At 49.9% G+C, this 19163-nt stretch overlaps 1 protein-coding gene across 1 annotated transcript; it reads left to right on the top strand.

The window, feature by feature from the left end:
• Window positions 1-7096: 7096 nt before the first annotated feature.
• LOC309364914 (zinc finger protein 24-like) lies at window positions 7097-13035 on the top strand. The gene is made up of 3 exons (XM_081902923.1): window positions 7097-7659; window positions 9882-10017; window positions 11621-13035. Exons 1-3 carry the CDS (start codon window positions 7249-7251, stop codon window positions 12379-12381), a joined length of 1308 nt encoding a protein of 435 aa, XP_081759049.1. The 5' UTR covers window positions 7097-7248; the 3' UTR covers window positions 12382-13035.
• The last annotated feature ends 6128 nt before the right edge of the window (window positions 13036-19163 follow it).

Below are 19163 nucleotides of genomic sequence, written 5' to 3' on the forward strand. Positions count from 1 at the left end.
CGCGAAGATGGACCGGCCCGTCGCGATTCAACTGCGTTCATCAAAGCGATGGATTCTTGTTTTCAATCCTCTGTGGATGTGGACATTGCGCGCCGTCAAATGCACGGGCTGAGGCAGGGGAAAGCGACTGTGCGCCAATACCACTCTAAATTTTTTGCATTGCTCACCGCCTTAGATTGGCCAAAGGACAGTAAACCGGTCAGAGATCTTTTTTGGGAGGGATTGAGCCCCCCCATCAAGGATGAGATCGCTAGGGGGGACAGACCCCAGACCCTAGAAGACGTGGTGCAACGGGCTTTAGCTCTTGGAATTCGACATGAGGGGCGTCCGTGGCATGAGGAGGACGGGCCCCAAGCGCGTGCGCAAGCAAGGACTCTCCCTTTTGGGCACAGGGACTTCAGCCGTGCGCACCCCTCGCCAATGGGGAAGGACAGAGAGGAGCCAATGGAGATTGGTGGTGCTAGGGCTCAGAAGCCATCCCAGAGCCCTGTCCCTGGTGCAGCCAAAGCGAAGCCTCCTAGAGGAACCAGGAAGTGTTACATCTGTGACAGTGCGCACCATATGGCGAAAGAGTGCCCCCAGAGGCTCCAGAAGCACACTGCAGCGCTGGCAACTGTAACAGCAGAGGTGCAACCAGGGGAGCAGCTTCAGGGAAACGACAGTGCCTGGCTGGAAGCAGAGCTACTGGGGCTCAGCCAGGCGGATCTGTAGACAAGCCCCCAGCATCACTGCAGAGCGTGGACCCTTTGCCTCCCAAACCGGCAGTTCTGCTCACAGCAACACTCCAGTTGCCTGATGGGAGACTCCTCGAGGTTCCAATAACGATCGATTCGGGAAGCAACGCCGACTTCATGGGACTGCAGTTCGTTAAGCAGCACAACATGGCGCTCCTGCCTGCAACGACGCCTCTGAACGTGGTCACGGTGGACGGCAGGAAGTTGCTGGGGGGGCAAGTGGTGCAGCAAACCCCTCCCATGATGATGCAGATTGGCAACCATCGAGAGCTTATTAGTTTCAATGTCACCCACTTATCGGACACACCCATCGTGTTAGGCATGAGTTGGCTGGAGAGGCACAGTCCCGCGGTTGCGTGGTACCAGAGGCAGATCAACTTTTGTTCATCGTATTGTGCTCAGCATTGCTTTCAGACCGATCAGGGAGGTGAAGCTGAGCAGCCATTGCATCTGGGTATGGTGCAAACAGTGCCTCACAAGTACCAGGAATTCTTGGAGGTTTTCTGTGAGAAGGAAGCTGACAAGTTGCCGCCTCATAGACCTTACGACTGCGCGATTGATTTAGTGCCAGGGGCGCAATTGCCTGCTGCCAAGCTGTACTCCATGTCGGAAGACGAAATGCAAGAGCTTCGGGAGTTCATAGACCATAACCTCAAGCGCGGTTTCATCCAGGAATCTAAAGCAGCGGGAGGCAGCCCTGTTTTCTTTGTGAAGAAGAAGGACACGCCCCAAAAAAGGCTTATAGTGGATTACAGGTTCATCAACAGCTTGACTAAGCCCAAAGCTTTCCCCATGCCCAAGATTGACGACCTTTTAGCGACCGTCAGGAGGGGCAAGATTTTCACCAAGCTGGACCTACGTGGAGCTTACAATCTCATCCGCATCCGGAAAGGAGATGAGTGGAAGACCGCCATGTTCACCCCTCTGGGCACATACGAATACAGAGTCATGCCTTTCGGCCTCCAAAATGGCAGCCACGTTTTTCAAGCATTTATGCACCACGTGCTAGCAGGTCTCCTCTACAAAAAGTGTGTCTGCTTTCTCGACGATATCCTGATTTTCTCGGAATCGCCGGAGGATCACGATAAGGACGTGAGGGAGGTCCTGCAGAGGCTGAAGGAACACAGGCTGTACGCCAAGTTGGAAAAGTGCCAGTTTGATGTCAGAGAGGTTGATTTCCTTGGCTACAAATTGTCCGACGAGGGACTGGCCATGGACAGGGCTAAGGTTCAAGCGCTGTTGGACTGGAAAAGCCCTCGAAATCGGAAAGAGGTCCAGAGGTTCATCGGCTTTGCCAATTTTTACCGCAAGTTTATTAAAGGTTTTGCGAACGCGACGGCGGCGATCACTGACACCCTCAGTTCCAAGAAGAAGAAGTTCGTCTGGACCGAACAAGCGGAGCGGTCCTTCCGGACGCTTAAGGGTCTTTTCGCCTCCGAAGAGCAGCTGCTCCACGTGAATCCCGGCAGACCCATGCGGGTAGAGACCGATGCGTCGGATAGAGCGGTTGGGGCCGTTCTTTTGCAAGAGGATTCACAAGGCAACTGGCGACCGGGTGCGTTCTACTCCCGGAAGCTCAGCAAGACGGAGCGCAATTATACCATATGGGACAGGGAGTTGTTGGCCATTCATGCAGCTTTCAAAGCGTGGCGACACTTCTTAATAGGAGCCAAGCACACGGTGCAGGTCCGCACGGATCACAAGAACTTAGAGTATTGGCGGACGGCTAAGTTGCAGACCCAGCGACACATGCGCTGGGCGGAGTTCTTTGCGGACTTCGACTTCAAAATAGAATACATCCCAGGAGACTCCAATGTTATTGCAGACGCGCTGTCCCGAAAGCCGCAATACTTGAAGGAAGCAGCTCCAATCGCAGCAAAGCACATTTTCGCACCGCAGGCGTGGACGTGCGCTACCATCGCAGTCGACCTGGACGCGGTGCGACGCGCGTTGCAAAGGGATCAGTTTGCACAGTCTAAGATGGAGGAGCTACGCGGAGGGTCGCGACACAACGATGAGTTTCAATTACAAGATGGACTTTTGACTCGTAAGGGTGCCCTTTACGTGCCCACCGACGATCTTCGAGCCAAGGTTCTGCAACAGTTGCATGACGCCCCTAGTGCAGGCCATTTCGGCAAAGAAAAGACGATGGAGTTGGTGGCTAGAGACTTTTGGTGGCCCCAGATGAGAGGAGAGGTGGCGGACTACGTCGCCAGGTGTGATATCTGCCAGAGGTCCAAACCAGTGCACCAGAAGCAGGCGGGATTGCTAGAACCGCTGGAGACACCGCAGCAACCATGGGAGAGGGTAGCGTTGGACTTTGTTACAGACCTGCCCAGCTCCAGAGGTAAGACGGCGGTGTTAGTGGTGGTGGACTTGTTCACCAAGATGGCGCACTTCATCCCTTGTGCCAAGGTGGCGACGGCAGAACAGACCGCAAAGCTCTTCATCGATCACGTCTTCAGAGTGCATGGACTTCCGCAGTCCGTCTTGTCCGACAGGGGGCGCCAGTTTGTTTCCACTTTCTGGCGAAAGCTTCTGGGCATCTTGCACGTCAAAATCAACCTGACATCGGCGAGGCATCCACAAACCAACGGTCAAGCGGAGAGGGTCAACGCGATCATGCAGCAGTACCTGCGGTGCTACGCCAACCAGCGACCTGCGGCGTGGGTGGACTATCTGCCGATGGCTGAATTCGCCTACAACAACACGAAACACGCTTCCACCGGGGTGACGCCTTTCTTCGCGAACAATGGCCGTCATCCCAGAGCCTTCCCGAGATTTGCGGCACCAGGAGGGGGGGGGCCTCAAGATGCCGACCAGTTTGCAGCGGAGTTGCAAGAGGTGCACGAGGAGCTGCGGAGACATTTGGAGCTGGCAAAACAGGCGTATAAGGTGCAGGCCGATAAGCACAGGAGGGCGGGAGAGGACATCCAGGTTGGGGACTGGGTGTGGTTAGCAGCCCACGCGATGCCGGCCAGGTCATTGGCCAAGAAGAAGTTAGGACACAGGCAGCTAGGGCCATATCAAGTTGAGGCTAAGATCAATCCGGTGGCTTTTCGTATAGCCCTTCCGGAAGGTTCCAGGGTGCACCCGGTCTTTCATAGGTCGGTGCTCACTCCCTACAAAACCCCACACAGGTTTCAAGAGTCAGGAGCACCCCCAGAGCCACGTAGGAGGGCGCCTGAGAGGGGGGAATCGCCAAGACCAGAACCTCTTAACGAGGTCACAGAGATACTGGACTCGAGATGGGGGGAGGAGGGAGTTGAATATTTTCTCGCCAGGGAGGGCACACCAGCCGCTGCTAATAGTTGGGTGCCAGGCTACGAGTTAGACGAACCCCTTTTGAAAGAAGAGTTCCATGCACTTTTCCCACATAGGCCCATGCCAGCTGAGTACTTTGATGACTGGCTTTTCACACCCACATTGTCAGATAGCACGTTCAGGGGTTTCTCTTCCCCCGAGGAAAGAACACCAGAATCAAGCCCGCCCAGGGGATCGTGCTCGGGGGTGGACACGGAAACCCCTTATTGGTGGGAGGAGCAGCCAGAGGAGGAATGGCGTAAGAGGTGGCTGATAGGTCCTTGGCGGGCAGCACCGGAGGAAGTAGCGATGGAAGCAGAGACTGAGAAGCATTTGGGGGAAGAACCCGACTTCGAATACACTTACACAGAACTGCCAGCAGAGAACATTGACGTAGACGACCTGTATCCTGAGCCTACCCCCGAAGAGCCGCAGTTTCCACAACCGGTCCCCGGCGAGCGGGAGGGGGGAAGGGGGGGCTTCGAGGGGGGGATGGATGTCAGGGTTTCTGGGAGAGAGGAGGAGATGACAGAGGAGACGGAGAGCGAGTGGGAGGAGGGGCAGAAGGATGAGGAAGAAGATGACGGAATTCTGAGGGAATCCACGAGTCTGAGCAGCGAGTCAGAGGATTCTCAAAAGGGGGTTACCTTAATCAAGCAAAGGGGAGGAGAAGGGAGAAGCGGAGAGGAGCCCAGTGGAAGACAGAGGAAGCAAGAGACGTCTCAGCCGGAACGGAGTAAAGGGGGTGGAGTCGTCAGCCTCTCGGAGGGAGCAGGATTAGGAGAGAACAGAGAGAGGGGGTTGGAGCAGGGTGTTCAGCCGGAAAGGGTGGAGAGCAGAGCAGGGGGTGGTGTAGCGGTCGAAAGAAAGGTCAGCAGCAACGTACGCGCGCCAAGTTCAAACGTAGAGGCGCGCGGAAGTGGAGAGAGCTCAGGGGAGGAGCCCGGCCCTAAAGCCAGAAAGAGGGGGGAAGAGGCGGCAGAGGATTCAGCCTCAGGCGAGTCACGGAGAGAGGGAACCCAGGGGGGCAGGAAGACCCTGCGGAAAAGAAAGGAGAGGAAGAGGTGGTCTAGAGCCAGGCTATTAAGTTGGTGCGGAAGAGGGGAGGAGTCAGAGGGGACTTCAGCGGTCTAACGTGGCAGACGTACGGCCACAATGCTGAACTGTATGAGAAGCAGAAATCTTCAATAAACTTTTCCTGTAAATAAGCTGCAACGGAGTGAGGTCTCTTGTGAGCTGGGACCAGACCTGGGTGGCCGTGACAATCATCATCATCATAATATTTTTATTTATATCTTGCCCATCTGGCTGGGTTTCCCCTTTGGTGGGGAAGAAGATGTACTCAAAATGTATGATATGTACGCAATCTTGAGTCCAGCAATGTCCACAGGTTTCCCAACCCAGTGTTAGTCTCAAATGTCATGTCCTCCAGACATTAACAGGGTGCAGCTCCCGCCATCCCCAGCCAGGGGCGATGGGAGTTGTAATTCAGCAACATCTGAAGGGATCCCATGTCAGCGAGCTTTGTCACAATCTGCATTAAGACTATTCCTTCCAGTAGCACCTTAAAGACCAACTAAGTTAGTTCTTGGTATGAGCTTTTGTGTGCATGCACACTTCTTCAGTCTGAAGAAGTGTGCATGCACACGAAAGCTCATACCAAGAACTAACTTAGTTGGTCTTTAAGGTGCTACTGGAAGGAATTTTTTTATTTTGTTTTGACTATGGCAGACCAACACGGCTACCTATCTGTAACTGCATTAAGACTCTTTTGCCCCGCAAAGGGTTAAGGTGAGGGAATACCGCTTCCTAGAGAGACCGGAAGCTCCTCTGCGGCAGGAAAGGGGGGGACAAAAACAATCAAATGCCACTTCCTGTTCCGCTTCCCATGGGAAAGTGGCCTTTGAATTTTCCCACGCGCAGAGAATCAGGGCTGGGAAGGACTTTTCCGGTGGTTGCGAAAGAACCAGGCAAGTGGGAAGGGCGGAGGGGAAGGGAGGGTGTGCTGGGCCTCGAATGGGCTCCATGGCAGGCAGAAGTGCAACTGGAGAAGCTTTTCCCTGCCGTGGGGCTGGGGAGGAGAGGGAAGGCTGGGAAAACATCCTTGGTTGGATTTCTGCCTGCCAGGTAGGGGACAGCGGCAGAAAAACGAGGAGCCCTTCGATTTTTGGGGGGATGATGCACACTTCCAAGTGGAGCAGAGAGTGATTGTGCAGAATGAGGGGGTGGCAGTCTGGCTCCTCTCTCAGAGTGTCATGCCTTTGAATGCTAACCCACGTTCTTTAAAGTAAAGAACGTCATTCCTGTAGACATAGGTATACAGGTGAAACTCGGAAAATCAGAATATCGTGAAATAAATATTAGAATATTTATTTCAATTGTTGTTGTTTAGTCATGCCCGACTCTTCGTGACCCCCTGGACCAGAGCACGCCAGGCACTCCTGTCTTCCACTGCCTCCCGCAGTTTGGTCAGACTCATGCTGGTAGCTTTGAGAACACTGTCCCGCCATCTCGTCCTCTGTTGTCCCCTTCTCCTTGTGCCCTCCATCTTTCCCAACATCAGGGTCTTTTCCAGGGAGTCTTCTCTTCTCATGAGGTGGCCAAAGTATTGGAGCCTCAGCTTCACGATCTGTCCTTCCAGTGAGCACTCAGGGCTGATTTCTTCAGAATGGAGAGGTTTGAACTTCTTGCAGTCCATGGGACTCTCAAGAGTCTCCTCCAGCACCATAATTCAAAATTTATTTATTTCAGTAATTCAACTTAAAAGGTGAACCTAATATATGAGATAGACTCATGACATGCAAAGCAAGAGATGTCAAGCCTTTATTTGTTATAATTGTGACGATCATGGCGTACAGCTGATGAAAACCCCAAATTAACAATCTCAGAAAATTAGAATATTAAATGAAATCAGCAAAACAAGGACTGCAAATAGAGCAATATTGAACCTCGTGAGAAGTAGAAGCATGGGTTCAGGAATAATATTCCCACATAGCAGTGGGTTGGACTGGATGAAGCTCTGGGTCCCTTTCGACTCTACAGTTCCATGATTCTATGATTCCGTGGCTACCAGGCTGGTGCCTTAATACAAGGCTCCCCCTACTCTGGCAGGTAGCCTTTGGCCAAAGAATATTTCCAGCTCCAATTTTTCTTTTCTCCCTTCAACAGCACAGCTGTCGCCCCTGTCAGCATCTCGGAGGGGAGCGAGAGGATGGCCCGCCTCCTGCCGGACTTCTGTAAAGAAACCCAGCTGTCAGAGAGCGGCTTGTGGGGCAGCGACAAAGTCCGCTGCTTGAAGGTGAAGGAGGAGGTCCTGGAGGACGAGCCAGCCAGCTCAGAGGCGCAGCGACAGCACTTCCGGCAGTTCGGCTACCAGGAGAACAAGGGGCCGAGGGAGGTGTGCAACCAGCTCTGGGAGCTGTGCAACCTGTGGCTGAAGCCCGAGAGGCACACCAAGGAGCAAATCCTGGAGCTGGTGGTGCTGGAGCAGTTCCTGGCTGTCTTGCCACCGGAGGTGCAGAACTGGGTCAGGGACGTGGAGCCGGAGAACTGTTCCCAGGCGGTGGCCCTGGTGGAGGACTTCCTGCTGCGGCAGCAAGAGGACGAGAGGCAGGAAGAGCTGGTGAGGATGTTGGGAAGGACCCAGGAAGAGGTCAGGCCAAAGGGGCTCCGTCTAGCCCAGCATCTTGTTTCCCACAGTGGCCAAACAGATGCTCCGATGGGAAGCCCCTGAGCAAGACCTGCTTGCGACAGCATCTCTCCCCTCTTGAAGCCTCCAACAACTGATACTCAGAAGCACACTGTCTTGCACTAATGCATGAATTGGACCATCGATGGCTACTAGCATGGTGGTCCAGCTCTGTCTCCACAGTTGGAAGTGGTAACACTTCTGAACAACAACAGCAATAATAATAAACAACGGCCTCGGTCCAGTATATCTGAAGGAGCGTCTCCACCCCCATCGTTCAGCCCGGACACTGAAGTCCAGCTCCAAGGGCCTTCTGGGAGTTCCCTCACTGTGAGAAGCCAAGTTACAGGGAATCAGGCAGAGGGCCTTCTCGGTAGTGGCACCCGCCCTGTGGAACGCCCTCCCACCAGATGTCAAAGAGAACAACAACTACCAGGCTTTTAGAAGGCATCTGAAGGCAGCCCTGTTAAGGAAGCTTTTAATGTTTCATGCATTACTATATTTTAATATTTTGTTGGAAGCCACCCAGAGTGGCTGGGGAAGCCCAGCCAGATGGGCAGGGTATATATAATAAATGATGATGATGATATATGATTTACATGCCACCCATCTGACTGGCTTTCCCCGGCCACTCTGGGCGGCTTCCAACAGAATATTAAAAACACAATGAAACATCAAACATTAAAAACTTTCCTAAACAGGGCTGCCTACAGATGTCTCCTAAAAGTCTGGTAGTTGTTTATTCCCTTGACTTCTGATGGGAGGGTGTTCCACAGGGCGGGCGCCACTACCATGAAGGCCCTCTGCCTGGTTCCCTGTAATTTGGCTTCTCGCAGTGAGGGAACCGCCAGAAGGCCCTCGGAGCTGGACCTCAGTGTCCGGGCTGAACGATGGGGGTGGCGACGCTCCTTCAGGCATACTGGGCCGAGGCCATTTCGGGCTTTAAAGGTCAGCACCAACACTTTGAATTGTGCTATGAAATGTACTGGGAGCCAATGTAGGTCTTTCAGGACCGGTGTTATATGGTCTCAGTGAAAAGGATATACCAAGAGCTCTGGCCAAAAGTTTCAATATAAGGAATAATTCCTACTCGAGAGTTGAAAAGAAAACCGTGTATATTCTGCTAAGAATAACAGTTTTAAACTAATAGTAAATTTAAACACAACGTATAAGTGCGACAGTTTTAAGATAATAGTAAATTTAAATACAACGTTTAAGTGCAGAAATAATGTAGTTTCAAATATGCAGTGATATAGTATAAAGGTACATAAAATAGCAGTACACAACAATTGTTTTATACAAGTCTCAATGGCAGTCAAAAAGAGTCCATATTATATAAAATCAGAATAAAAAATAAAGAATCAAATAGGGCCAAAAAGAAGTATCCGGAGTGTGAATCAGATGTACGACTCAGTAGTGGTGACCAGGACAGGGCCCTGTTAGAGCTCTTGGCATATCCTTTTCATATGGTCTCAGTGGCCATTCCCAGTCACCAGTCTAGCTGCTGCATTCTGGATTAATTGTACTTTCCGGGTCACGTTCAATACCAGTTTGCTGGAGTCTGAAGCAGGGGAGAGGACTGCTGTGCTTGGGTCCTATTTGTGGGTATCCCACAGGCATCCTCTTCCCCCTCGGGTGCAGTGGTTCAACGTGTCTGACTGTTAACCAGAAGGTTAGTGGTTCGTGCCCACCCAGGGCACGAATTCCTGCATTGCAGGGGGTTGGACTAGATGAACCTTTGGGTCCCTTCCAGTTCTAAGCTAAAAGGTAAAGGACCCCTGGACAATTAAGTCCAGTCAAAGATGACTGTGGAGCTGTGGCGCTCATCTCGCTTCAGGCCGAGGCAGACGGCGTTGGTCCACAGACAGCTTTCCGGGTCATGCGGCCAGAATGACTAAGCCGCTTCTGGTGCAACGGGAGACCGTGACAAAGCCAGATTCTATCAGTCTGAGGAAAACAGGTGGGATTAAAATGCAGCAAATAAATAAAATAAGTTTGTATCTGCAGGTGGGGCAGTGACTGGTTGGGTCACTAAAGGGAGAGATGATTTTTCAGGTCTCCAGGTACCGAGCTTTCTAGGGCTCACTCAAACCACCCCTTTGAACTCGCCATCAACCAGCCGCGTCTCCTTTCAACGTCCTGTGCTCTTGTTTCAGATGTTGGGCCCGTTCAAAGAGGAGGATGCTCAATTCCCCACCGCTGAAGACTCTTCCTCAGACACCTGGCGGAGGGTCGTCTTAGGGGAGATGAAGCAGGAGGAGGACGACGACGACAGAGACACAGCCTTGTTGGGTGAGGACTCCTCTTTCTGTGCTGTTTTGAGTGTGAGTGACTCATGTATTGGTGGTTTAAAGAGGTGTGAGGTCAGGCAGTGGTGGTATGAGTGAGAGGTTGCCTTGCTTGAGCAATTCTAAATTGTACAGCCTTGCATTGCACTCTCATTTTATTTATTTGTATGTGGTGTTTATATTATTATTATTATTATTATTATTATTATTAGAATTAGAATTAGAATTTATATACTGCCCTATACCCGGAGGTCTCAGGGTGGTTCACATAAAAAGATCACAGTATATAAAATCAAAATAGAAACAATAACCCCAAAATACCCCGGTTCAAATCCCTGCGATGGGGTGAGCTCCCGTTGCTCTGTCCCAGCTCCTGCCAACCGAGCAGTTCAAAAGCACACCAGTGCAAGTAGATAAATAGGTACCGCTGCAGCAGGAAGGTAAACGGCGTTTCTGTGCGCACTGGTTTCCGTTACAGTGTCCCATTGCGCCAGAAGCAGTTTAGTCCTGCTGGCCACATGACCCGGGAAGCTGTCTGTGGACAAACGCCAGCTCCCTCGGCCTGAAAGAAAGATGAGTGTTGTACCTCATAGTCACCTTTGACTGGACTTTAACCGTCCAGGGGTCCTTTACCTTTTACCTTTACCTTTTACCTCATAGTCTCTAGTCAGATGCTGCAACAAGCAGTGTGTAAGCTTTCTTGAGGACCCCCCCTCCCATATCAGGGAATGACTTGAGTTGTTTTGTTTTTTTGGATGAAAAAATTCTTTATTGAAATTCATTAATGTCATTACAGATTTAACTTCACACATACACATACTAACTATCTATCTATCTATCTATCTATCACCTACCTATCTATTATCTATCTATCTATCTATCTATCTATCTATCTATCTATCTATATCTATCTATCATCTATTTTCTTAAATTAGTTTAACTTAGAATGTTAATTTGACCTTCTAATTCCACTTAGATATCAGCTAAGCTAAAATCATATAATGGTACATAAAATAAAACAACAACAACAAACTGAAGCAAAATAAATATAGACTTCCCATCATTTCCCGATATAGTTGACATTTGTGATTTTGAATGTGCTTATAATTATTACCTTACATTTAATATACTTTCTAATACTTTCTTACAACCTAGTGTACCCATTTTCCTTTATTTCTTAATATTTTATGTACACAAGCTATAGATAATATGTCACTGTTACTTTTTTGTAAGTCTCTCTTAAACATTTCCCATTTTTGGGAAAATAATTGTTTGGTGTTACCTTTTAACCTATTTGTTAGTTGAGCCATTTCCACATAGTCTAATACCTTGGGTTGAAGTAGCTCCGGGATGAATATTTTCAGGTTGCGCTCTGCAGAGACCCGGAAGTAACGGAGCACATTACTTCCGGGTTTCACCACTCACGCATGTGCAGACGCTCAAAATGACATCACGCGCGGAAGCAGCGAAACGCAGACACGCAGTCGCATCTTACGTTTACTTCAGGATGCGAACGGGGGTCCGGAACGGATTCCATTCGTATCCAGAGGTACCACTGTAATTCATTGGCAGAATGACTTCCGTTTTGATTTCCTCCTTTCCGGCAGCTTCCGAGAGAGCGTGCGGCGGGGACGACCCGGACCGTTCCGCAGATCCAAGGCCTCACGAGGTGCTTTTGGGGATTGCCGAGTGGAACAGTCCCAATCCAGGGGAAGCCTCCGAGAGCCTGCCAGGAAGCCGCCCGGAGAACGGGAAGGACAAACTGGTTTGCGGGCCGCAGGGCTACCAGCCGGCCAAGGGAGGAGTGGCTGTGCAGCCGCGGATCCAAGACGAACGCCTGAAGAAGTGCCCGGAATGCGGGAAGGGCTTTGTGTGGCGGTCGGAGCTGATAGAGCACCAGCGCTCGCACACCGGGGAGAGGCCCTATTCCTGCTCGTACTGCGGGAAGAGCTTCAGCCGCAAGTCGTACATCATCAAGCACGAGAGGATCCACACGGGCGAGAAGCCCTACATCTGCTCGCACTGCGGCAAGGGCTTCATCTCCAAGTCAGACCTGATCAAGCACGAGAGGACCCACACGGGAGAGAAGCCCTACATCTGCCCCGACTGCGGCAGGAGCTTCAGCAGGAAGCAGTTCCTCGTCACCCACCGCAGGACCCACACGGGCGAGAAGCCCTACAAGTGCTCCGAGTGCGGGAAGAGCTTCAGCCAGAGGACTTGCCTGGTCATCCACGAGAGGGCCCACACCGGGGAGAAGCCCTTCAAGTGCCTGGTGTGCGGGAAGAGCTTCGGGCGCAGGGACATCCTCATGACCCACCAGAAACTGCACACCCGTGAGAAGGCCTTCCAGTGCGCTGACTGGTTGTGAAGCTGCCCTTTTCCCCTATTCCGTATTCTCTTCAGAGTTCATAACTGTACAGGGGTACCTCTGGATGCGAACGGGATCCATTCCGGAGCCCCGTTTGCATCCTGAGTAGAACGTAACACGTGTCTGCGCATGCGTGGATCGTGCTTTGCCACTTCCGTGCATGCGCGCTACGCCATTTTGAGCGCATGCACGAGCTGCAAAACCCAGAAGTAACACGCTCCGTTATTTCCGGGTCGCCGTGGAGCGTAAACTGCAAACGCTCAACCTGAAGCATATTTAACCCGAGGTATGAATGTATATATTGTGGAATTGGGTGTTGGTTTTTTTAAAATGAAGGTTTTGCATAGAAGAAGCCTTACAGAAGGCTGCTTAACACCCCCCACACCTTTTAAAGTATTTGATGGCTTCTTTTGTACATCGGGAAAATGTAATGTGTGAATTAAGTAAACAAGTGTGTTTTACAGGTAATCAGGAAAGTAAGACCTACCAGAGAGACCTAAGGTTGGTTATAGGTCTCGGTTAAATGCACATTTAGTGTTGACCCACTGGGTTTCCATAATGGGCTGGTTCAGATGCCAAATACGTTGGATGTTTCCCAGAGGTTCCCAAACTTACTTGGCCTATCTCCCCCTTTTCAGGATAAAAAAAAATACCCAGCGCTGAAGATTTGAAATCTATCTTCATATTTAAACAAACAGACAGAAAGATGCAGTGAAAACTGGACAAAGAGATTGACTAGGCCCTGGGATTAAAAACTCATGGGGTGGCGGACCAGAGTGAAGCCTGCAGGCTCATTCTGATTCACCCCAGGAGTCGGGCTGACACCGTAGCTCACTTGCCATTGGCCAAATAGGCAGGTAAGCTGTGATCCATTTCTTGGGCCTGGGTGAAGCCAGAAAGGGGTCACCGAAACCTGGGAAAGCCCCTCATGACCACCGGGTCCAGGGGAGGGGTTGTCACCGTCCTGCAACAGTGCCCAACGTGGCGGTAAGCATCATTACACAACAGATGAAATGTGTATGAACAGTTTTTCAAAATTTTCTTCTTTCCTTGTGCTTCCACAGCCCCTCTGTTTTTATTCAAGGTCCCCAATTGCATCTCTGCATCATTCCAGCGACCCCCAGGGGGCGCTATCGACCACTTTAGGAAACACTGATGTAATCTGTGGAGTTCTGTGTAGAGAAACTAATGATAATAATAATAGTTTATTATTTATACCCCGCTCATCTGGCTGGGTTTCCCCAACCACTCTGGGCGGCTCCCAACCGAATATTAAAAACAATAAAGCATCAGACATTAAAAAACTTCCCTAATGAACCTAGATCATTAGCTGTGTCCATTAGTTCAGTAGGTCTACTCTCAGTGGGACCAGCCTTGGATACAACCCTTGACTCAGCCGTCTTTGGTGCTGAGCGCTGCCACCTTGTGTGCTTGGATCCAGAACAGTCCTGCTAGATGGGGCCCATCTAGTCCGGCATTCTGTTCTCACATTGGCCAACAAGGTCCGCCAATGGGAAGCCTGCAAGCGCAACACCACTAGCCTCCGTGATTCAGAGCAACTGGCGTTCAGAAGAATATACTGCCCCCGGCTGTGGATGTACAACATAGCCGTCATGGCTGGTAGATTCCTGCTTTCTCACTTCCTGCTTTGGACAAACCACCGTTTAAGCAGGTTTCCTGTTTCCTGCTAACCACAGTTTGGTGGTTAGCGTGTAATAAACTCTGGTTTTCCTGAATCGGGAAGTCAGGAAGGGAATTGGAGATAAGTCAGCCAGAGCTACTGACCCAAGGACATGTTTGTTTGTTTTTAAAATAATGCAGAAACCGTTGTGTTGAACGGCCCTAAGAGAAATCAGCTCATGGCAATATTCACTCTGACAAGCAACCTTTGGCCAGGAGGATCTGAAGAACCTCCTTCTGGGATGTTGTGTGTGCCTAAGGGTGTTTTGCACTTAGATGGCAGTCCTACCTCCCTGTTACATCAGTGCTGGATTTGAAACCAAAGGGTGTCTTTAAAAAAAGCAAAAAAGCTGTATGGTACTTTTAAAAAGTATGGTGTGCAAGGATTCCCTTGCAGAAAATGAACAGAAGCTTCAGGGAAGGAATTTAGACTTACTGTTCCATCAGGGCAAGCATTTCAGCTTGGCAGACTGAATGATCCTTCCTCTTTGTACCCCAAACCAGTTTCTGGGGGAGAAGGGGGAGCCCCGTTGTGCTATCGGAAGTCCTTACACGAGCTTCTGTTTGGGGGCACTTGTCAGCTGAATCCCTTTCTCACTGCCTTAGCTGAGACGTTTGTGCCAAACCATGGTTTACAATCCAAACCATCCTTCAGAATTGCTTGTTTGCTTGCTGAAACTCTCCCTCTTGGGGGTCGTAGCACAAACCATGGTTTACAAATCCGTTTCAAGCCACGGTTTCTGATCTTGATTTGCAAGCTGACTGTAACCATGGTTTGTTTGATTCATAACACTAAACCAAACCTTAGTTAACCTTCCACTACCATGTTTTTGGGTGGCCTCCTTATTTGAGGCCCTGCATGAATAAGTAGTGAGGTGTGCCTAACATAACGCAGCCTTGTTCTTTGACCACTTTCCTGGTGGACCTTGGTAGTCAGGAATTCCATGTGTGTGAATGGGTTTGCAGAAAGGTGGGCTGCTTAGATGCCAGTCTGTTTGGTAAAAGGCTCTTTGTGGTACCTCAGGTTAAGTACTTAATTTGTTCCAGAGGTCCGTTCTTAACCTGAAACTGTTCTTAACCTGAAGCACCACTTTAGCTAACGGGGCCTCCTGCTGCTGCTGCTCTGCTGGAGCACGATTTCTGTTGTCATCCTGAAGCAAAGTTCTTAACCCGAGGTACTATTTCTGGGTTAGCGGAGTCTGTAACCTGAAGCGTCTGTAACCCGAGGTACCACTGTATTACTTGCCCGCTAACAGGCTACACCCCTCTTTTACTCAGCCAACATGAAAACACAAGCTAACTAGCCTCTTGGCAAGTTAGTGGTTTTGAGGAGCAGGTTTTATAAGCCTGTTTAATAGGTTTATTCCAAATTCTTGCATTTCTCATCTATTCCCACCCCCCAAAAAGACTTTTAACAGAGCAAAGCAAACACGGTAACATCACAATGCCTGATAAATATTAGGCTGACTGTTGAGAAGCTTTCCAAAATGTCATCTTAAAAATGTGACCTGTTTTTAGATTGTGAGCCTGAGAGGCAGGCAACCCACTCCCCTTTTGATCTCGATATAGCACAACATCTAGTGTTGCTTTGTAGGTTCTCGATGAAATAAATAAGTAGATACGTTTGTTGTGTGCATTTCCTCAGCCCCCGAGGGAGGAGGGAACAAAGAGCTCAGACATGTCAATCTATCTAGTTGTTAAGCACTGGCGTAGTGTGGGAGGTGCAGGGGGGGCCGGCCGCAGCAGGCGCAACATCTGGGGGTTAGGGTTAGGGGGTGCAAATCCACGGGTTAGGGGGTGCAAATTACTTGCCTTGCCCCTGGTGCTGACAACCCACGCTACGCCACTGTTGTTAAGCACTGGCGGAGAAAGAGGAGTGCGGAGGGAGCACATCGTCCAGGTAGTGCGACCCGGTGGGCACCATGCCCCCAGGACGCGCGCTATGCCCCCGGGAAGCTGAAGCAGAGACTGTTCCTGTTGTGAGTTCCTTTAAAAAGCAAAATGATCAAATTGGAGGGCAGTCTTGTAAACCAGCCATCTAGTCTCACCTCCCCACAGAGGTGCTTCTTTGCATAATGTGAAATGTGCTTTTCAGTGTATGGTTTTGGCCACAGCCTCGGTCTTTTAAGAGTTAAGATGACCGAGTCGGTTCCTAGACAGGCCTGGATGCCTCTCATTCCTGGAAAGAGAGAAGAGGGCGGCTTGGAATTTACTTCCTACTTTGCCTGCCCACGTGACCTGCCCTTTGAATTTCCCAAGCGTGGATTCAAGTGGGAGATATTTTTTCCCTAGCAGTGGGAGGGGGATCAGGTGAGTTTAGAGGGTAGGGGCCGTTTTAGGGAGTGGGGGTCCTGGGGAGGGGGAAATATCCAGGCAGGGGGTTTAAAGATAGCGGTTTAAAGATGGCAGGATAGCGGGCAGGGTGGGCATCTGCTGCCAAGACAGTGCTTTCATTTGCACCCACTAAAATGTCATAAAATGATTTCCTTGGCAGCTGAGCGGCTGTGTCAGTAAAACTGACCAATGAGTCTGGTGTCTATGTGTTTGCCCTTTAGGTGCCTCCAGGTCGCACCATTTAAAGTGCATTAGCCCACACCCACCCCAATCTGTGGTTTGTTCAGAGTGCTGGGCATTGTAGCTGTGTGAGGGACTACAGTTTCCATGCTATTTTTTGGGAGGGACCTGAATGTGTCTTAAATTTATGGTGCAGTTGGCTTCCCTCAAGGAATCCAGGGAATTATTGTTTGTTTAGGGTGCTGGGAATTGCAGCATCACAAAGGGCAAACTACAGTTCCCAGTGGTCGTGTGATGGGGTGTGTGTGTGGCTTTGAATGTGTGGTTGGCAACCAGCCTGCTGCTGATTTTAAGTGCATATCAGAACTTTAGGTTTGCACATTTAAAAGTGGATGAAAGGGCTCTGTTTCTCTCAAGCAACAAATCTACTTTATAAAAGAGAGGGATTTTTGTGGTTAGGAGAACAACAAGGAAATGTATTGAAAAACATGGGTACTCTCAAGCAAAATAAGGATGAATGCAGGACAAAGACTGATTGTCAAATAACTGTCCCATGAACAAATGAGAACAAATGCTAATTAAAGTCCAGATACAGGACCCATCTACCCTATATATTTAAAGCAATGCTATATGAACAGCCATGGCTTCCCACCAAAGCATCATGGGAGCTGTAGTTAAGGGTGCTGAGAGTTGTTAAAAGACACAATTTCCCCCTCAGAGAACTACAGTTCTTAGAGTAGTCTTAACAGTCGATTTCTCTTCATAAGAGACTCTGTTAGCAGCAGCTCTCTGAGGAGAATAGCCTTCAGTGGTTTGTATGTTGCACTAAACCATGGTTTATTTGAATGTCTGAACACACATGCCACCAACGGTATAACCATAATTCGTTAACCACAAACCATGTTCATGAGCCATGGTTTATTGCTAGCTTGTGAGAGCCGGTGTGGTGTAGTGGTTAAGAGCAGTAGATTTGTAATCTGGGGAACCGGGTTCGCTTCCCCACTCCTCCACATGCAGCTGCTGGGTGACCTTGGGCCAGTCACACTTCTCTGAAGTCTCTCAGTCTCACTCACCTCCCAGAGTGTTTGTTGTGGGGGAGGAAGGGAAAGGAGAATGTTAGCCGCTTTGAGACCCTAGGGTAGTGATAAAGCGGGATATCAAATCCAAACTACTACTACTACTACTACTACTACTACTACTACTACTACTCCTTCTTTCTTCTTCTTCTTCTTCTTCTTCTTCTTCTTCTTCTTCTTCTTCTTCTTCTTCTTCTTCTTCTTCTTCTTCTTCCAAACCTTGGATTGTGTAAATCAAATGTGTTTGACAGCTTGCACTTCCCCTGCAATCCATTATTAGAATTTTCAGAAGCAAAATGAGCAGCACAGTCCTGTGCATGTCTTCTCAGAAACTGGACTGGGCAAATCTGTCCTTTCCTCTCGCTGTGAATCGCTCCTCGCATGTTTGTATGCAAAGCTGCCCGCTACAAACATTTCTCCTTAATGCAATGCTTTTTAACATGTTCTTTTCTCTAACAGATGTATTTAAGCAAATGTTTTGTATGCGTGGCTGGAGAACGGCAGTGCAAAATTCAGAAAACATTTCCAAGGAGAGCTGTGGTTTGGTTCTCATGCTGTTTCAGAAATTGCAGATTAGGTCCCGTTTGCTTTTAAATGCAACCTGGATCCAATTCCCCTACTCCTCCTCTGGGAACTCTTAACACTTTTATTTTTTCATTTATTTTTCTCAGTAAGGGACTTCTCATGACTTAATTCCAGTTTTTCTTGTTTTGCTCAGCCCTAAGCGCTAAGCTCACGGCCACATGACCTGAAAAGACAACATGGCCACCGAGGCTGGGGAAATAGCAGCCCTGGGTCTCCACCTCAGAGCTTTGCTGGAAAAAGGAAAGAGGGAAGAATCGGACGCTGCAACACTTGGAGCAAAGTGTCCTTCTGCCGCCTGGGCGGAGAGCCTGGGGGATTTGGAGAGAACAAATACCGTATTTTTTTGCTCTATAAGATGCAGCAGACCACAAGACACACCTAGTTTTTGGAGGAGGAAAACAAGAAAAAAAATATTCTGAATCTCAGAAGCCAGAACAGCAAGATGGATCGCTGCGCAGTGAAAGCAGCAATCCCTCTTGCTGTTTCGGCTTCTGGGATAGCTGCGCAGCCTGCATTCGCTCCATAAGGCGCGCACACATTTCCCCTTACTTTTTAGGAGGGAAAAAGTGAGTCTTATAGAGCAAAAAATACAGTAATTCAGAGGAGGCGAAAGGGGAAGCAGAGGAAGGACCGCAACAGCGCTGGGAAGCCCAGTGGCGTCGTTTCCTGAAGGCAGTGGAGTCCAGGCAATTGGAAGAGAGAACCTCACCCATTGATGGTGCCAGGAGGGCGGCTGAACCCGGTCAGCAGCTTGGAGGGGAGAGACCAGCCCAACAGGTTGCCAACAATAGCCAGTTGGCCCAAAACAAGGCAGGTTGCAAGATGCTGAAGGAGGAGCTCCCAGAAGAGATCAGGGCTCTGGAAGCGCAGCGCCAATCCTTCAGGCAGTTCCGCTACCAGGAGGCCGAGGGCCCCCGAGAGGCGTGC

This window comes from Podarcis melisellensis (genome assembly GCF_964234715.1).
Source record: "Podarcis melisellensis genome assembly, chromosome: 2".
Taxonomy (NCBI): Eukaryota; Metazoa; Chordata; class Lepidosauria; order Squamata; family Lacertidae; genus Podarcis; species Podarcis melisellensis.

Coding starts and splice junctions, on each gene's coding strand:
- LOC309364914 (XM_081902923.1), top strand. CDS start 7,249: ATGGCCCGCCTCCTGCCGGACTTCTGTAAAGAAACCCAGCTGTCAGAG. Junction 7,660..9,881: donor ACGAGAGGCAGGAAGAGCTG/GTGAGGATGTTG, acceptor CTCTTGTTTCAG/ATGTTGGGCCCGTTCAAAGA. Junction 10,018..11,620: donor CAGAGACACAGCCTTGTTGG/GTGAGGACTCCT, acceptor CCTTTCCGGCAG/CTTCCGAGAGAGCGTGCGGC.